The sequence below is a fragment of the Falco peregrinus genome, chromosome Z (genome assembly GCF_023634155.1).
Source record: "Falco peregrinus isolate bFalPer1 chromosome Z, bFalPer1.pri, whole genome shotgun sequence".
Lineage (NCBI taxonomy): Eukaryota > Metazoa > Chordata > Aves > Falconiformes > Falconidae > Falco > Falco peregrinus.
The window spans coordinates 23,403,128-23,423,086 of NC_073739.1; the positions used below are offsets into that span (position 1 = coordinate 23,403,128).

General features: G+C 44.2%; 1 protein-coding gene across 1 annotated transcript; it reads right to left on the reverse strand.

The window, feature by feature from the left end:
* Nucleotides 1-6,938: 6,938 nt before the first annotated feature.
* SRP19 (signal recognition particle 19) lies at nucleotides 6,939-12,601 on the reverse strand. Its single transcript, XM_055790274.1, has 5 exons — nucleotides 12,461-12,601; nucleotides 10,897-10,972; nucleotides 9,844-9,915; nucleotides 8,565-8,676; nucleotides 6,939-7,603 (listed from the first exon to the last, which is right to left on the reverse strand). Exons 1-5 carry the CDS (start codon nucleotides 12,502-12,504, stop codon nucleotides 7,470-7,472), a joined length of 438 nt encoding a protein of 145 aa, XP_055646249.1. The 5' UTR covers nucleotides 12,505-12,601; the 3' UTR covers nucleotides 6,939-7,469.
* Between the last annotated feature and the right edge of the window lie 7,358 nt (nucleotides 12,602-19,959).

Genomic DNA, 19,959 nt, shown 5'->3' on the forward strand with positions numbered 1-19,959 from the left:
CCCCCCGCCCCCCCGCAGTGGGATGCGGGAGAGGGTTGGAAGAGTCAAAGTGGGAAAACTTGTGGGTTGAGATAGAGACAGTTTAAAGCAAAAGCCGTGCACACAAGCAAGGCAAAACAAGGAATTAATTCACCACTTCCCGTGGGCAGGCAGGTGCTCAGCCATCCCCAGGGAAGCCGGGCTCCGTCGCACGTAACGGTTACTTGGGAAGACAAATGCCATAATGCCAAACGTTCTTCCCTTCCTCCTTCTTCCCCCAGCTTTATCTGTTGAGCGTGATGTCCTATGGTGTGGAATATCCCTTTGGGCAGCCCAGGCCAGCTGTCCCGGCTGTGTCCCCTCCCAGCTCCCCGTGCCCCCCCAGCCCTCTCGCTGGCCGGGCCTGAGACACTGAGAAGTCCCTGACTGAGGATAGACACCACCCGGGCGCAGCCAAACCCACCCGTGTGCTGTCAGCATTGCTCGCACAGCACAGCCACAGCACAGCTGCACCCGCTGCCGAGAAGGAAGTTAACTGCACCCCAGCTGGAACCAGGACAATTCCTCTGTCTTAAACCCACTGCACTGTCCTGTAAGCCAGACTAAATCTTAGTGCTGTGTTTTAAAAGCCAGCAGCTGTGTACTTGGCAGTCATGTGGCCAGTGTAATTTAGTTTCACCTCTTGAGATAACAACAAATAAATAAATATACTTAATAGTCTATTTGATTTAGGTACAAAATGCTACGTAGCTTCTCTAAAAGCAGCTGATAAATCTCAGGTTTTGAAAGTCTTAATGAGGTCTGCAGTAGAGACAGACCTTAGTTTTCATTTCTCATACTACTCAACAGTTCTTGCACTGTTACTAATGGGGAGGTTAGAACATTTCTAGGTGTTACAACATTCCCCTACATCTCTCTCAGAACTTAAGAGTTAGGCTTTAAATCAACTTCTCGCCTTTACAACCTGGTGTTTCTTGACCAGCAGCTAAATTCAGTGCTCCTTGGTCAGGTTTCTACTTGCAGTAGAGCTGCCACCTGTTGTTAACAGGACTTGACTTGATCTTTTTGTTTGCCTTGATGCAAGTAGAAACGGCTGAATTCCTGCAGCAAGTTGTCCTTTCCTGCAGGTGCTGGGCTGGCCCCACCGATCCGTGCTCTTCTCTAGCTCTTCTTCACAACGTTTGTGTGAAAATGCTGGTAGGAACGCCTGCCCCAGGTCTGTGCTGGCACTCCAATGTGCTGAATAAAAACGGACACAAAGAGATTCTTAGAGGGCTGCTATGATGCCTCAGTATTTCTTAAGAAAAAGAAAGAACCTCAACGCTGAAAACCCAGCTACTTTAAGAAGGCAGAAGGTCCTTCCAGGGTTTTTACTGGGTTTACTGAAACTTCATTACTGTGGAACTAGCAGAAACCTCTCCAAAGGCAGTACTTCTGCTTCCTGACTGGATCTCGGGGGACAGCCGAGCTGGTTTAGAGCATCAGGCCCTGACAGAAGAGCCTGGCACACAGCTCTGCTCTCACCAGCGAGCAGCACGAGCAGCTGCCTATGCAGTGCAGCTCCCCAGGCTTTGCAGCCTGGCTCACGTAAGGAAGCATCAAGGTTTAGCGATCTTTAGAAACACAGAGAGGAAAAATGGCAAGCTACAGGCATTTCCACATTTTTTCTTCACCTGCTGATTTTCTACTGTCCCATGAAAGCCCTAAAGAAATAACGCTGCACAGCTCTTGGCAGTTCTTTCTGCTACCATTTCTGCTTTATCCTACGCATTTCCAAATCCAGCAAAAAGGAAAAAAGGCTCAGAAAAAACATTTTAAAAATCCCACAATGATACCTTCACCACGAGTGACGTGAAAATGAAACCGAACTCTTCAAATCAAAGGCAGATAGTTAACAAAGAACAGAAATTCTTGTAAGCAGAGGAAGATGTGACTAAGGCTTGTCAGGTCAAACCCTCACAACCTCTTTTAATTTGACAAATTTATGACAGTGTCTTGAGTTTGCATCTCGGTCTTGTCAACTCTGTTTAAACAGTCTGAGAATCAACACAAAAACAGTACGACTGTTCCTTAGTCACCTCCCACCCCCCGTGTCAAACTCAACCCACAATAACTTTCTCAAGGAAAGAGGGGAGAACAGAGTTTTAAAAAATGATGTCACAAATTCCTGTAGGTCATGAGAGACTGTCACTATCTCCTGTGAACTGCACGTCTGGTGACAGTGCAAATACAGTGAACATGAGTCTCACCTTTCCGGAGAACTTCTACATGCAGTGCGATGGAACGCGACAGCACCTGAGGAACAGCAGCCTGGGACCACTAAGGGAGTCCTCAGTCGTATGACCACGTTGGCATGGCTTTCTGAAGAACAGGTTTCCTACTGGTCCATTAAGCATTAAGATACCGCAGAGCAAAAAATCCTCGGTTGCCCACATGGACCCATCAACTCGTCAAGCAAAAAGAATTGAGCTTCTCTGAATTTTGCATCTTTTGGAAGGCCAGGTAGTTGACGCCTTTGCCGAGGTTATGGAATTCCACAAAACAAATAACACTTCATATACCTACCCTTTCGTGTTATTGCATCCTTGCAGGAGGAGAATTCTTAAAGCCTTCAATTAGATACATCTACGTTCTGCTATCCGGAGGAAAATGAAAACAAACACCACAGCTCAGAAATCCCACACCCAAAACACCCACCCACCCCCACCCCCACCCCCGGCCCTGCCAGAGGAGAGGAGACACACGCAGCGTTCGGGGAGAAACAGCACTGCAGCGCAGGCTACTCCGTTCCTACGCGGAGCGTCCCCTGCTCTCTCCCAGCTCCCGTACGACCCGCGGCTTCGTTTCCCCCATCTCCCTCACACCAGCCCCCACAGTGCATCCCGTTCTCCCATCTTTTCAGGGCCTTTAGCAAAAGGCGGCTCATTTGGGAACTGTTTTACCACATCCGATCTGTGCCTCAGCAGCAGCTGCGTGTGCGTGTGGTGGAATATTTCACGCACCAAATGCAGTTTGGCCAGAGCAAACTGCCAGCCAGAGAGGCTGAACACTCACTCCCCTTGCCTCTCCTTGTCCCTTCTGGGAAACGCTCATCACTGGGTGACGCATTAGCACAGCCTTACCTCCTCATCTGACCACTTTGCTTCACGACTTACGGGAACTGACTGCCGTTGAGATCTCTGCTCTTTTTGTCATGTCACCAAATGACTCGACAGGCTCAAAAGTTATAAAGCAATAGATGAAGAGGGTGTATTTGTATTGTGTCTTTTTTTCTTCTGGGGAAGAAGCCCCACCTCCCCCCTTTGGCAAGCAAGGTTGTTTTATCCTAAGAGGCAAAATAACCCCACAAAGGCCAGTCTGTAACAAGGAAGACGCTAAATAACTGGCATCCAGTGGCAGGACACGTGGGAACGGCTCAAAGCTGCACCAGGGGAGGTCTGGGCTGGATGTGAGGGCGCATTTCTTTGCCGAGAGGGCGGTTAAAGGCTGAAACAGGCTTCCTGGAGAGGTGGTGGGTGCCCCAGGGCTGTCAGTGTTTAAGGGACATTTGGAAAATAATAACATGCTTTAACTTTTGATTAGCCCTTAAGTGGTCAGGCAGTTGGACTAGGTGATAGGTGTAAGTCCCTTCCAACTGCAATAGTCTAGTTCAGTCCATTCTGCTCCAACACAGCTACACCGGCAGCCACAGAGAAGGAACAAGGGAGCCACACCATCTTTCATGCTCTCAGTACAGCACGAGAGGTCATCCCAGATGTATGTGCTGCTCCAAAAGGGAGTTCTGGCTAAGCGGCTCTAATTGCTAAGTGCACACAAGGAACAGTATATACACACAGGCAAGTTTTTTATTTTCTGCAGAGCTGGTCTTTGGTAAATTTACTTCGTGGCTAAAGGTGGAGAACTACATATGCTCACATACATTATTGTCACTTTCCAAGTTAAAACACATTTCAAAATAACATTTTGAAACTGACCTTCTTTACATCAAAACTGAATAAACATGGTTGTGCTTCTGCTACAGCAGCTACATGCCTTCTTCCATACATCTGAAAGAATAAAACATCTATCTCACAACAGTGCCTCATTTCCATTTTTACTCATTTCTTTGTTGATTGCCAATGTCTTTAGATCTGCTTACTGGCAGCATCAACGTCCCCATCCATTGCTGACTCAGAAATTGTCACAAGGATTGTTACAAGAATTCTGATCTCTGAACATCTATTTAAAACGTTTGGTCTTTGTCTGGGTACCTAAAGAACAGCATAACAAAATAACAAGTATATACTTTCATATAGCTAGTCTAGTACCTTCTGGAGTGACACCACCTCGATATCCGTATCCCTCCTGCCTCGTGCAGGGTGAATTCCCACTCAGCAATGCACGTCTCGGTCAATATTGCCACCTGCAGGAAACCATGGACCGTAGTGTCTTTTTAGCAGCTACACTAAGCAAATGATCACAGAAAACTATAGAAGCAAGACAGGTGAAATAAAAGTACATCCATTATCACCCTGTTTCTCCCCTAAAAAAAACCCCATTTTTTAATTGATAGCATTGAGACCAACAGTGGCAGAGTTTCTGCATTTTTACAGTGGCCTTGTCTCCACTCCTGGTCCCACAATGGCCTCTCACCATCTTCCCTATTCCAGGCACTGAAGGGGTGAAGAGGAGAGAAGGGTGCTGAAGAAGGGGAAAGATCTGCAGAAGAACCTGATTTACTATCTTGACTCACTTTTAAACTTCTAAGGAATCTAGTTCATTAGAAAAACAGGAATTACAGAAATGAAACTTGGTTTATAAGCTTAACTCTGGCAGGAAAGGGGGAACTGTCTAACTTTGTGATGCCTCATTTAGGAACAAGTATTTCTTACGTAGTATACTTACTCTAAAGCCATAAATAATAATTAAAAAAAAAAGCAAACCCAAATGAATTACTTTAGAGATGGGGAGATAAGCAGGCAGGAGTTGGGAGAATCATACTTCAGCTCCCTAATGGTAATAATCATCTGATCTCCTAGCAGTACATAACTTGCTTTAAAAAAAAAAAAAAAAAAAAGTCAGCTTTACCCAAAGTATCTGCAGAGCTTGTTTTGTTCATTTCATTACATCACAGTTTTAGATACTTCAGCTCTTACTGAAACAGTATTACTCTTTCCAGAAATCTCTCTCAGGTGGTTTTTTTTTGTAAGATAGTTACAGTTTAAAATAGCTTTACTAGTTTGGATTCTTTGATTGGGAAATTTTGTTAAGCAATGCTGCCAAGATTCTTTCCCAACATACGCACCATAGCACAGACAACTTAAGACATTTAATTTCTGGCCACTGTAAACAGATATCCCATGACACTTAACCTTCACATTTTTCAGCTGTCAATAGTCTAAAGCTCTGATTTACAATATTCAGGCATAACATGATCATGACTTGGCTGGTGTTATTCCCCTTCACATCATGGAGCAGAGTTATTTTGCACCAGTTAGTTTTCAGAGTTCTCATTTTAAATCAAGCTTCAGAGAAGTTACTCAGCACTCAGGAAAAGCCAGGAATAACTTCAGCCCCACAATCTGTGGGCAGGTTACCTTTTGCATCACAAGTGTATCTTCCTCTCTTGCTTGCATATCTCACTTGGGTTTTTTTGCACCATACTGCAACAAAGTTTGTAGTGCTTCCCTAACTCTACAGGGTAACCAACAATCTCTGGCCATGTCCAGTTGTTTTGTGTAACAAAAAAAAAAACTTCAGAAAGCAAAAATCAGGAGTGTCTTCAAGGCCAGATACTCCAAAGGTAGCTTGTATAAACCTACATCAGCTGAAAAAAACCTGAAGACACTTGTGTATGACCATGGTCAATTTCAGCCTTAGAACACAGATTTCTTCTCCTAAGGCATACTGTTTTAGAGACCCTGCATAATACTACTCACACTGGCACAGGCCCTGGCCAGAGGAACTTTGTCACAGCAGGTTTTGGATTTGGTACAACTGCAATGAGAACAAGAGCACATCCTCCTCCTTTGTTAAGCAACGCAACACAAGAAACACACAAGGTATTACAGACAGGAAGTACAACTGACTGAACTGTTCACAGGTCAGGGGCTTTAGGCAGTTGCACTATCAGTACCTATCGGCATCAACTTCAAGGGGCACTGGTAGCTCACCATCCACTTGAAAAAGATGCAGCTGAGTGGAACAAGGAATACATGAACATAAGAAAACTCAAACTACAAGCACAAGTAACTTGAGCAGGGATACCATCAAGAACTTTACCCATTTTCATTACTTTAGAATAGTCATTAAACATCTAGATACATTTTTAATGCTCTTTGTCTTTTAAAGTGAGGAAAAAGGTGATGCCATAGAATAGCATACCCAATAGATAAACAAGCAAGATCCTAAAAGAGAATGTTGCCACATGAAAAGTTTATCAAAAATAACCTGATAACGTGCTTCCAGTAGTCATTTGTGAAAGCATTCAACTGACTTTGTTTCCATATAGTAAGGATTAGCAAACTCATGCAAGATTTTTGCTTTTAAACTCAAAACAGGTGCTGCTGCTTCTTTTTCAGTCTCCTTACACTAAGGTATCCCTCATTTAAACTTGCACAGTACATTTCTTGATTACTTCAAAGGAGCCTTGCAGCTGTTCTAACTCATCTTCTCCAAATAAATTTCTGTCCCTGTTTGTGGCCTACCCGAAAAAAACCCCAAATATTTTGTTATCAGATATTGCAAGCCTCGGACACCTGAAATAGTATTTAACAGTTAAAAAAATTAAAGCTAAATTTCCTAAGCTCTCAAACAACAACACAAAATAGGATAATACAGTATCCCATATTATACAACACACAAAAGTGAGCTACTTTTTTCAAATTGTCTTAAAATTTTACAATATTATCCTTACAACATATGTCACTGACTACTTTAATACAGGCTGTGGAGGAAAAATTAACACTTTTGAAAAAGTATTTCATGATTTTTTTAAAAATTACCATGTCACCTTTATTAGTACACTTGACAGTGGTGAAAGATTATCAGCAAGAGTTTAGAGCCATAACTTCACTGATTTACATTTTTCTGTTAGTGATAAAGACCCTCCAGAATTAAGACAATCACTTCACTAGCATCGATAGATGGCTTACTAAGGCAACCAGTTTTCAGATATCTAGTCTGCATAAGAATATTTATTTATTTATCAAAAGCTGCATATTTCTTCTGGAAAGAGTAATTCTCCCACCCACCCCATTTGCTTATGTTCTTCCACTTTTAGAAGTGGGTGCTAGCTTCAAACTTGCAGGTCGTGTGTGAAGACAGATTTATTGTTACAGATGTGAGGCAGCTACATGCATTCCAGTTCTGAGAAAAGCAGACAGTTCTATTCAGCTTCATCTTTCATTTCTTGCTTGTATCTTTCACTTCAAAGTTGCAGCAAGTAATGTGTCCATCCACATTTGTTGCAAGTATAACTATGTGAAGTAACAATTATTCCAGATGTGAGCTCATTTCTTTTTCTTCCCTTTACCTTTCTTGCCTCCCTCTCCTTGCTGAAGGCTTTGATCACTACCTCCCATCTTTTGGGTTCTTGTTTTCAGTTTGGGAATGGTTTCTGCAGCATATAGCATCACTGATTTACCTAAAAATATAGGAAGAGATCAATGCATGCGTACTGTGTTAAGAACATTTGCATAATTTTCAAAGTCAGAAACTTCAGTCTCACTTCAGATTTCTCTTAAATTAGATACAAAGCCTAGGAGTTCTGCTTCCTTCCCCTACATAGCTAGAAGTTTGTGAAAAATTTTTGCAACTTTATTTTTTTAAATTGTTTTTTTTTTGTTTTAAAGAAGTACAGGACTGAAATGTCACCGCAGGCTGGAATATAATCTGACAATGTTCAAAGTATCTACATCCTTCCTGTTACTCTTTCTCTTCAACTCTTAATGGCCTAAAATACCTGGGACAGAATGATCAGGCAAAAGCTGCATTTTTTGAAAAGCACTGCTGTCTTCCAGCAGGAATATGGTTTTAAATCAACTCCTTCTGACCAACAGCATTCTTATGCTACTTCAGATTCAGCATTCTTCTTGCTCTTCACTTAAGACCAAATTACTTGTAATTCAAGATGAACTATTCTTGTTAATTAAAGGGAGCTTCTCCACTGTTGATTTATGAAAATGGCCAGCAGAAAACTCAAATGAACTTGGCATTATATCAATTGGCATCCATGGTGATGCCTAGCCAATGTCTGTAACCCAAGAAAAAGTGGAATTTAGCCACTTTAATACAAAATCCTGTTTTATCTGTCAACAAAACAGTAGAATAGTGGCTTCGTTCAACATAGCAATCACACAACACAACCCCCTCCAGTGCAACTGCTGAAGAAACAGCAGGATCAAAGACAACAGCATTTTTACAAACTCCACTGAGTGCTCACTCACACACCAACTTGATTTGGTTGAGTTATACAGGCAAAGAGATTTAATTAAAGTTGTAGAACTTAACACTAGCAAAAACTAATTAAACAAGCTGGTAACATAAAAAAAGACTGTCTATGTTTTATCAACAAATAAAGTATCTAACGCAGGTACTCTACTCACGGGTTGGAAACTGAGGTAAACATGGGTTGCCATCATCTTGTTTGAGCTGGATTCGTACTCTACCTCTGTACTGCACATCTCTGTTCCACTCTCTAGGATACATCTTATTTTTCTGTCATACAAAAGAGAAAATTATAATAAGAACTAGAATAATTTTCTGCAAAATTTGTCTGGCAATTAAATTAAGTCGTAGCAGCCTGGAATTCTGAGCAGGTGTAACCCATAACCACAGCCCTCCAACAGCATCATCCACCATTTAGGCACCACAGTAGTATCCAAACCTACAGTGTAACTTTTTCAGCAGCACTGCTGCAACCAGTTATTAGTACTGAACAATTAAGCAAGTGGCCTACTACAGGTACTGTTCTGCTTCCCCACCAGTCTGGACTGCAGTGACACAGGTTTTTGTTTCATCTCCACACCCACAAACACTTCTGGACACCTACAGACACTAAGTCACAGCTCACAATCCCAGGCTCACTGCTTCTGGATACTCATAGCCTTCATTTTCTGTAAAATGTTACAGGTTTCTTAGTGGTACTGCCTATTTTCACAGGCTGATGTGCACTAACAGGAATATATTAGACTTCTGGAAAGCAAAGAGATTTTTTTTTACTGGTTTTTGGATACCAGTCACACTCTTAAATGAGGACCTAAACTCTTTTTAGAAAATTCAATAGTTCTTTAAATTACTAATTAATTCAGAAAACAAACGGTGAAAAGTTACCTCTCTGGAAACCCAAACTCATTCCCTAAGAAAGTAACCAACTTAAACCACCTCACAAGCAAGCAGGTACTGCAGTAAAAAATTTACATTCTTTGGCTAAAACATAACTCCAAAGGACTCTGAAGATTTCAAGCATCAGAATCCTATTCCTAGAGGACACTCATTCCAAAAGGTAACCACCTTACATTAAAAATATGCCTTTTTAAAAGCTTAATTTGCAGAATTGCAGCTTGCAAGTTTAGCTTTTATTCTGACATTTTTAAGCATCTACGGTAGTCTCCTCAGAAGGATAGTTAAAAGTAATCTTTCAAAAGTAGCAGTCTCAAGAGATCTGGGTTATTCCTGGTTTGCATACAGTATTCCAACATTAACTTCATAATTACGGTCAGTTATTACTCAAAGCAAGCATCTTGGCTGATAATAAAACCTTGTCAATTGTGATTTATCCTATCTGTAAGAAAACACCTAACAAAAGAAGAACAGAGACACATACCAAGGTTATGTGGGGGTTTTGTGGTGGGTTTTTTTTGTTTGTTTGTTTTTTTAAATTACCTCTAACAGCACATTGAATCCAACTGCTGCACATACATCTTGGATTTCTGTAGAGGTGGGATTTTCAACAGCCTGTTGAAACAATGTGTCACAGTTAACTGTTTTTCAGTTATTAACTACCTACACAGCAAGAGTTAGCAGTTTCTCACCCTATATTCTAAAACTAGAAAAAGCAGATGGCAAAGACAAGGTACTTCAAATAACGACAAAACTACTGTAGAAGTCACCTATGAGCACACCTGTGGCCTAGAAACCATTCAAAAAAAAGAAGAAAGAAGACATCAGAGAAGCAGGTAAGACAGATTTAATTAGGATGGGGAGCAAATAAAAGAATTGCTTAGGAAAAGTAATTGAAATGAAATAATATTTATTATATAAAAACCCCTAGATGCTATGAATCAGCAACAGCAAACTCACAGCAAGAACTGAAGTGGAAAAGTGTAGAAACTTTCTAGGCACAGGGCAGCATCCCGTAGATAGATCTTTGACTGGCAACTTGTATGCTCAAGAATGATTTTACTTTTAGCTATTATCAGAAAAAAAATCCCAACCCTAAGCAGTGAGAAAAGCTCTTTATATTCCAAGTGCTGCTTGTTAAAAACATTACAAAGGAATGAAATGATAAAACACTATTTCTGGACAGAAAAAGCAACAGCCACTGACTCTGCCACAAAGGGGACAGGTCACAGACTACAGGCATATGTAGTCAGGCATCAAAACCCAATCACTAGCTAGCTATTCTTTTCTATATTGCTTTCAGATTTGGCAAACTACTTATATGTAGGAGGCTGAGAGCACTAGCCTCCCATTACTTCACCTGCTTGCCAAAGGTGCTGCCCACATGAAAGACAAGACACTTAGACCCAGTGCTCTTCTACCAAATTCACATGCTGACACTAGGTTATCTTCAAATACACTGTAATTTCCAGTTATTGAGCTACTTGCCACTGGGGACTGGAAAGATAACAGCTTTGAGGTTTATTTTCCAACTCTCTACACACTACTGCACAGCAAAACAAAACATTGTTATTTCCCTGCCACCCACAAAATTACTTTGTCTATAGGTATCCTTCTTCCTTCTGCTATTGTCTTCTTGTTGTTCAAATACGCTGGATAAATGCAGATATATCTACAAAGAAAAAACAGTGAGTTTTAGTAAGCAGTATCAACTCCTGAATTGTTTATGCAGTATTTTCCTAGCAAAACAAAAAATAAATCTCATTGCTACAACACAAAAGTTCCCACAGAAGCTTAGAACAACTACTTATTTTCCCTAGACCAATTAGTAAAACCCAATTTTGAGTTATCCAGGACACTGCATGACCATTTGGCTGAAACGTTCCTTGCATGACACCACTTTTTGAGGCACAGTGTGTACAAAGGATGGCACTACCTATCTTGCGAAAAAAAAAAAAAAAAAGGCTGAAAGCGAGCGTTTTGACCCATTTCTTAAACCCCTGCAATCTAGAAAAAACCATATCCATTTCCCTGAAAAGAATTAAAGGTTTCTTGATGAGGTTGTAGTACATTAATGGCTGATTAAGTTCTTGATAGAAGCAAGAAACAGCATTTTTTTTTTGCTATAGATTTGCCTTCCCTTGCCTATTCACACACAGAACAACCCAGATTTGCCTAAGTTATAAAGCCTCTGAAGAGCTAGGCTTAGAAACCTATCAAGCACATACAGGGAACAAGAGTGATGGAATGTCAACTATACTTCTTGTTTGACAATAAAAAACCCCAACTAGCTAGAAATGCCTATATGTGAATAAAAAGCTATGACAGCATAAGGAAATAGAGAAGCAAAAAGCAAGCAAATAATCTGAAGCAGACTAATGTTCAGTTAGTCGGAGACTGACAAGGATCACTAATCCTTTCTGCTTTCCTGGGTGCATTTCTTGCTGTCTCTAAAACGAGCCTCAGCCATCTGAACTCCTACTCCTCCTCCCCTGCTAAGTGGCTTTTCACTTGGTTATCTACACTCCTCTTTGTGAGCCAGCCAGTACTGCTTGCTTAGCTGGCAAGAGTGCCGCACAGGAACTTTTCGGTCTCGTTCCTGACGTTCACAACCACCAACACACCGCCCCAACCCCCACAGCCTCTGCCTCAGCTTTACACGACACGCTCAAAGAGTAACAGGGCAGCGCGGCCCCAAGCACTCCCGAATCTGACACGGCCACATCTCAGCCTCCCGTCTCACCACACGCACGGCAGTCACCTCCCTGCACGGCCTGATGCCAGATCAGCCCCCACTGCCGCCTCTTGGGGTGGCCGGTGCCCCGCCTCAGGGCCCGGCGTGAGGCCCGCAGGCCCCAACGTCGCCGCCCCCCCCCCCCCCCAGCGCCACACGGAGCGTCCGGGAGCAGCCCCGAACGGCGACCACAGCACGCTCGGCGGGCGGCCACCTCACACGGCACGCTGCTGTCATCGCCCAGGCTGCGGATCGCCGCTACAGCTGCGGGCCCGACCCGCCTCACGCAGACACCCGCCCCCTCACCGCCGGCCGCGTCCCCAGCGCGCCCTCGGCCGCGCCCCGCTCCAAGGCAGAGTACCAGCGGGCTCCCGTAGCGGGCCCCGCTGGGCAGGTCGCCGCCTTGCAGGGCGCGGCACGCGTTACCTCTCCTTATCAGCTGGAGACGTGGCAGTGGCGGCAGCGGCCATAGCAACGGCAGCCCCGGCACCGCTACCACCGCCGGCCCGCGCCAGCCTCACCCCTCTTCCTCTTCGCCAGGAAATCCCGTCCCCGCCTCCAGGTCCGGGAATCCCATTGGCCGGTGGTGCTGTCTCTAAAGCGCATCACCCTGTAAGGAGGCGCAACGTGTGCGCCCGCGGGCTGCGCGCGCAGCTTCCGCTGCGCATGCGCCTGGACGGCGGGGCGAGGGCGGAGCGAGGGCAGGGCGGGGCGGGGGTGGGGCGCGGCGGGCTCGGGCCGGGCCGCGGGCGGGCCTTGTGAGGCGGGCGGGGAGGGAGCGCAGGGCGGTCGGGGGTCCCACGGGGAAATCTCCTCGGTCAGTGCCGGAAACGTGACGCTAGAATGGTGCGGTACTGAGAAGTGGCGGCGGTAGCTCGCTGCATGTCAGGGGGCGCGGGCTGCCCGCCTGGGCGGGCTTGGATTACGGCCTTGAGGGAGGGCCTTTCCCTGCCCTGTGCAGCCTTGGCAGAGGGCAGGCAGTGGGGGGCCTGGTGGCTGCAGCCACCTCTGCCGCTCACACGTGAGGAGCACGCCCGCACGCTTGTCGCAGAGTGCAGCAGCAGTGCGCCTTGAATGGTACCTTCACGGCACCTTGAATGAATTCGGTGCCTGGAGCGGACTACAAGTGATAACAAAAGATGAGCCCAGAGGGTTGCACAAAGGTCTAGTTGGAGGCCGGTAACTATCAGTGTGCCCCAGGGGTCAGTTTTGGGTCCAGTGCTGTTTTAACATCTTCATCAATGATCTGGGGCAGAATCACCCTTAGCGAGTTTGCCAATGACACCATACTGGGAGGAGGGGCTGAGACACCAGAGCATCATGCTGCCATCCAGAGGGACCTGGACAGGCTGGAGAAATGGGCTGATGGGAACCTCATGCAGTTCAACAAGGGGGAGTGTGAAGTCCTGGGAACTAAAATCACCAGGCACGGGTAGGTGCTGGGGGCTGCCCAACTGGAAAGCATCTTTGCAGAAAAGGCCCTGGGGGACCTGGTAGACACCAACTTGAACCTGAGTCAGGAACATGCTTTTGCAGCAAAGAAGGCCAGTGGTGTCTCGGGCTGCATTATGAGTAGTGTTGCCAGCAGGTCAAGAGAGGTGATTCTTGCCCTTTATTCAGCACTGGTGAGGCCACACCTGCTGTGCTGGGTCCAATTCTCGGCTCCCCAGTACAAGACAGACATGGATATGCTGAATAGAGTCCAGCAAAGGGCCATGAAGATGATGGTCTGAATAATCTCTCCTATGAGGAAAAGGCTAAGAGGACTGGGACTGTTCAGCCTGGAGAAGGCTCGGGGAGATCTCATTAATATATATACATCCCTGAATATAAAAAAAAAGGACAGAGCCAGGCTCTTTCCAGTGGTGCCCAGTGTTGGGGCCAGAGGCAATGGGCACACAGAGAAACACAGGAAGTTCCTCCTGAACATCAGGGAGCACTTTTTCACTGTGAAGGTGACTGAGCACTGGCACAGGTTGCCCAGGGAGGCAGCGGAGTCTATATCCTTGGAGATATGCAAAAGCCATCTGGGAATGGTCCTGGGCACCTGGGTCTAGGTGACACTGCTTGAGCAGGGGGTTGGGCCAGGTGACATCCAGAGGTTCTTGGCAGCCTCCACCATTCTGCCAATGTGAATTACACAGGGCACACCTGTTACACTTATCAGTTAGAACTTCATGCAGCAGCTATGTACCAGGACCCCGTGTTCTTATGTTTATTTTCTGCTTCACCAAAGCACTGAGCTGCCCCCGATAAAATACTGAAGAGGAGGGTGCTGAGACCCAGTGCAACACAGTGGTATTCCCAGGGAAGAACTGCAAGTTCAGTTCATGAAAACCTGGAAGAGTTAAGAGTTATGGAGAAGCTTCAGAAAGAATCAGGGTGGCATTTAGCACTGGTTGACAAGTTATTTGTTTTTTCAGTCTTTTGAATGATGGGCAGTTTTGTTGTGTCTCATTATGTCAGAAGTGAATACACTGTACTAAGTGAAAATATAAACAGTACGACTGTGGCCTCAGCAGCAGCAGCTTTCAAAAATGTGACTGCAGCTGTCCAGTAGCAAGTCAGCTATTTGGCAGCACCTTGCAAACGTGACTCAAGAGGCTCCTCAGTTAAAAAAGGTTATGTAAATGAGGTGTGTCAAATTATGTGATGCACTAGATGTCCAGTGCTAAAGACAGAGTTCTTGTCATGGTTTAACCCTGGCCAGCAATGAAGGAGCACGCAGCTACTCGCTCACTCCCCCCTCACCCAGAGGGATGGGGAGGAGAATCAGAAAGGAATGTAAAACTCAAGGGCTGAGATCAGATTTAATAGGTAAAGCAAAAGCCACGTGTGCAAGCAAGGCAAAACAAGGAATTAATTCACCACTTCCCTTAGGCAGGCAGGTGCTCAGCCATCCCCAGGACAGCTGGGCTTCGTCACATGTAATGGTTACTTGGCAAGACAAACGCCATAATGCCACATGTGCCTGCCTTCCTTCTTCCCCCAGTTTATATACTCACCGTGACACCCCATGGTGTGGAATATCCCTTTGGGTAGTTCGGGCCAGCTGTCCCGGCTGTGTCCCCTCCCAGCTCCCCGTGCCCCCCCAGCCCTCTCGCTGGCCGGGCCTGAGACACTGAGAAGTCCCTGACTGAGGATAGACACCACCCGGGCGCAGCCAAACCCACCCGTGTGCTGTCAGCATTGCTCGCACAGCACAGCCACAGCACAGCTGCACCCGCTGCCGAGAAGGAAGTTAACTGCACCCCAGCTGGAACCAGGACAGTTTTGAAGGGTTATCTCCTGAGTACCATCAAGCTGGCTGATGCAGAGTTAGGCATACCTCTGTAAGAGCTAATCTATAAGAAGTAATTATTTAGACATTTTTTATGGGTTAACAACAGAATGTTCTCATCTTCAGAACATTAGCTTGGTAATGGATATCCTATACTGTTCTTTCTTTGCACAGTGTTTTTCTTTTAAATTACCATTCCATACACACACTCATATGGCTATTAAATGATTTTCAATTGAGATCCCCACCACCTAAAAATTGTTAGAGCTGCCATTACCTTGGGAGTTGTCCCATTGTCCAGATTGCCAGTGCTTAAATCTGGCATCAGCCACACTGGCAGAAGTGTGCTCTGTCAACTGATGTCACTTGCATTCAGAGGTGGGCTGTAGAGGAGGGAAGGAGGGATGTGGGCAGCTCAGCAGCCTTTGAAGCCTTGGCCTGCAAGTATTTAGTCTGCATGCCTTTATGACAGCCACCCCACAGTGGTGGGGTTGTGCTTCTCAAACACCTGTGGACCTTGTCCCTCTGACTGGGGAGAAGGTGGTCTTAAAGCCAAAAAAAGGCTTCAAGGATGTCCTGGTTTCACCTGGGATAGAGTTAGTTTTCTTCTTAGTAGCTGGTGCAGTGCTGTGTTTTGGCTCTGATGTGAGAACAATGTTGGTAGGACACTGACGTTTTTAGTTGTTGCTGGGTGATGTTTATACTAAATCAAGGACTTTTCAGTTCCTTGGGCCTTGCCAGCCAGAGAGCTGGAGGGACATGGGGAATTGGGAGGGGACACAGCCAGGACAGGTGACCTGAACTACCCCAAGGGATATTCCATACCATATGACGTCATGCCGAGTATATAAGCTGGGGGAAGAAGAAGGAAGGGGGGGACATGTGGCATTTTGGTGTTTGTCTTCCCAAGTAACAGTTACACGTGATGGAGCCCGGCTTCCCTGGGGATGGCTGAGCACCTGCCTGCCCGTGGGGAGTGGTGAATGAATCCCTTGCTTTGCTTTGCTTGTGTGCACGGCTTTTGCTTTACCCATTATATTTTTCTTATCTCAGCCCTTGAGTTTTACATTCCTTTCTGATTCTCTTCCCCATCCCTCTGGGTGAGGGGGAGTGAGCAAGCTGCTGCCTGGGGCTTGGTTACCGGCTGGGGTTAAACCACGACAAAGGACCATTTACACAGTTTAATTCTCTGTGACCATACATAAAATGCGATCTGTGGACAGACTAGATTTTATTATACTCATTGTGTCTCTGTGTGGGCATGCAGTATGCAGGGCATTCTTATGATTTGACCTTTGCATGAAACACGGTTATCACCAAACCACGTTACTATTAAAGCTTATTGCCATTTGATTTCGTCAAACAACATGCTTAGTCCATTCCTTCTGGGACACATAGGTTTGAACCCACTGAAAAGGTAGAAACATAGATCTCCCTCTGAAGGACAGTGGGCTCTAGCGGTTTAAATTGAAGACCAATCTGATGCTTTTAGGGAAAAATGCTATGAAATACTTATTTGTCATTACCACAGCTTCATACACAATTAAATAAACAATAGGGTAAAATTTAATGAACAAATATTAAAATTTACTTCTTTGCACTGTTTTTTTCCCTTTAGATTTCTGCAATGTTTTTAGTTTCTCACTTACTTTGTAAAGCAACTTTTGGTGCGTAATGGATCCCCTTGGACATCCCCTTGAGAAGTGCTGCGCTGGTATTACATTAAAGGTGGCACTGAACACAGCTGCAATTTGTGAGTGGCACAGTACCATTGCTGCATATTAAGATTGCTCTCAGTCAGACCACTTAATTCAAGACACTGAGAAAGATTTTGTGTATTTCTCTTGTTGTTATATTTGACAATTGCATTGTGAATTCAAAGGGAAAAAAAACCACTTAGCTTCTTAATACCAACATACTAGATGAATGGCTTCTCTATTTAGTTACTGTAATGTAACAAAAGCTACATAGCCTGTATCAGTATTTGTGGCAATGACATGAATTATTTTCTGCATATTTTCCAGATGGAAAAATAATTACAGAATAATTTGAAATGGAGTTTGTGGATGTAGTTTGGATCATATGGCATACATAATTGACCACAACAAGGCAAGCATGTCGTCTTTTTCTGCAGATGCTATTATTACATACCAATCTCCTTTATCGGTGCTAGAATTCACAGTATCTTGAAACTAGCATGCCTAAAATGAAGCACTGGGTACAGACATGTCAGTTTAATCCCCATCATCACTCTAGAATGACTAATTGAATATATGGCATCCAGTCACTGCATTTGTTCTTGTGCCATAAGAAATACATTTCAAACTTGAATTCTGTGTATTTCTAGCCTGAGGAATGGAGAGACAGAAGTAGGTCACAAAGCACACTAGCTCAGGCACGTTGTAGCTGCATGCGCTTCCCAAATATTTGCTGTCCTGACCCCAGAAATTGAGTGATGAAGCAACTGAAACCTGACAGCTTTTGAACTCCTTAAAGCAGTATAAGGAGAAGGTGTAATTGCTGGTGAGGATAGAACTCATGTACATCTGCAGCAAAATTTCAAGATTGCAAATAATGCCTTTGGTTAGTAGCAGGGATACTGGTCTCTGAAAGCTGTGTATAACTTGGTGAGGTTATTCCATTTGCTGTAATTGCAATGGAGGAGGTGACAGGGAGTGAACACTGCACTACAAGCATCGAGCAGAGAATTCTCTTACTCCATACACTGTCAGCAGGAAGTCAGGTGTCTTCAGTCAGGTTCTGTTTTTCTGTTAAGGGTGTCTTGGCAAGAAAAAGAAAAAACCCAAACCCAACCCCCCAAACAAAACAACCTAGCAACACGACGCCCGTACAAATGTGGAACAGAAATTCAAAGCAGTTGTGATAAAGGCTGGTACATTTCACCTGGGCTAAGTACAGATGCCTTAACTAGAAGTGGGAGCCCAAGGAAAAGTAGATAGTTTGAGGCAACACAGTTCCTCTGTGTTTTATTGGAAGTGCTGTTTACAGGTGCCAGTTTATTCAGCTTACATGTTAAGTTTTCTCTAACCTGATGTTACACTGCATAATCTAAGCATGCTCTATATGCCTGTATAATAATTGGACTTGTGAAGTCATTCAGGAGGAGGTATATTTTCAACTAGATTGGCGTAACAGCTCTGTAACGGAGTGCAGATAAAACACAGAATAAAGAAAGGCGATGCAGGGTGAAATCTTGGTTCAGTAAAGACTGAAGGGAAGGGGGCAAGCTGACTAGGATTTTCTCCAGAATATTTATATGCAAGGATTCCAAAAATCTCTTTTAAAGTAAAATGTAGGGACTGGTGAAAAAAAAAGAAGGAACTGTTCAAAATGGAAACATACTTCATGAAATATGACTCCTAAGGAAGTAACAGACAGGTATGAACTAGGTCTGTCCAACAGAGAACTTTAACCAGCGTAGGAGAGAAAACAATGCTGTTCTTCATTAAGTTTCATAAAACTGGTATTTACTTACCATGAAACTTCAACATGCAGAATTAACCATACCATTCTTGGCATGTGCCACTTTAAAAGACTGTATACATAATCTTCCCCAAAGAAGTGGTTATTTTAAATCCATAGATTACCCCAGTTCTTTCAATATTAACAATCGAAAATCCTGTCATTATGTAAAGTGTTTCTGGAAAGGCACCACCTCATGCCTATCCTACAGAGACAACAGCTACACAACTTTTGTTAGTCAGCAGAAGCATGACTTGTTCATTGCAATGGCAGAGGCCTATAAAAAGTTTTGATAGCCTGTATATCCTAGAAAAGGTATGAATGTCCCCAAGATGTTCATGTCTTTTTAAAGGATTTGGGATGTCCTAAACCACATTAGGCTTACCTGTTTCAATCTGTCTTAACTGCTGAGCCACAAGAGCAGCTGACAATCACAAAGCGGCCTTGGAACAGTCATCCTGACTTGAGTGCAGTTCAGAGCTAAAAGTCTTCCGGATTATGTCACCTAGACCCAAGCCTTGATTTGCGTGAATTAGTTTATGAAGTACAGCAGACGATACATGGTGTTTCACTGAGATATAAGGGAGACTGTCAGGCCAAGGCTCTATCCAAATCCCTGTTTAGCTGGCAACTGGAGAACTGACAAAGTGGAAACAGCAAACCAGGGATTTCTACTCTCTCATTCCTTCATTTTTGCAAAGACTACGTCTCTTTTAAGTACAGACCTCGATTTTAGACCCAGTCATTCTTTGGCCTTCTCTTTTAGCCTTGTAGAACAGCTGACAGCTGTGTAAACTCACAGCTGCGTACAGTCAATTTGTAACATCAAAAGGAACCATCAATCATCTGTATGTGACACAGTATTTGCACTGAATTAATAGATTGCACTTAAACTAGGGGATTTCTATTTCTAAGAATTTCAAATTATTTATGTCCTGGTTTCAGCAGAGATAGTTAATTTTCTTCCTAGTAGCTGGTACAGTGCTGTGTTTTGGATTTAGGATGCACATAATGTTAATAACACACTGATGTTTTTAGTATAAACACCGCTTAACAACTAAGTTAAGGACTTCTCACTTTCTCATGCCCTGCCAGTGAGAAGGTTGGAGGGCCACACGAAGCCAGGAGGGAGCAGAGCAAGGACAGCTGACCCCTAACTGGC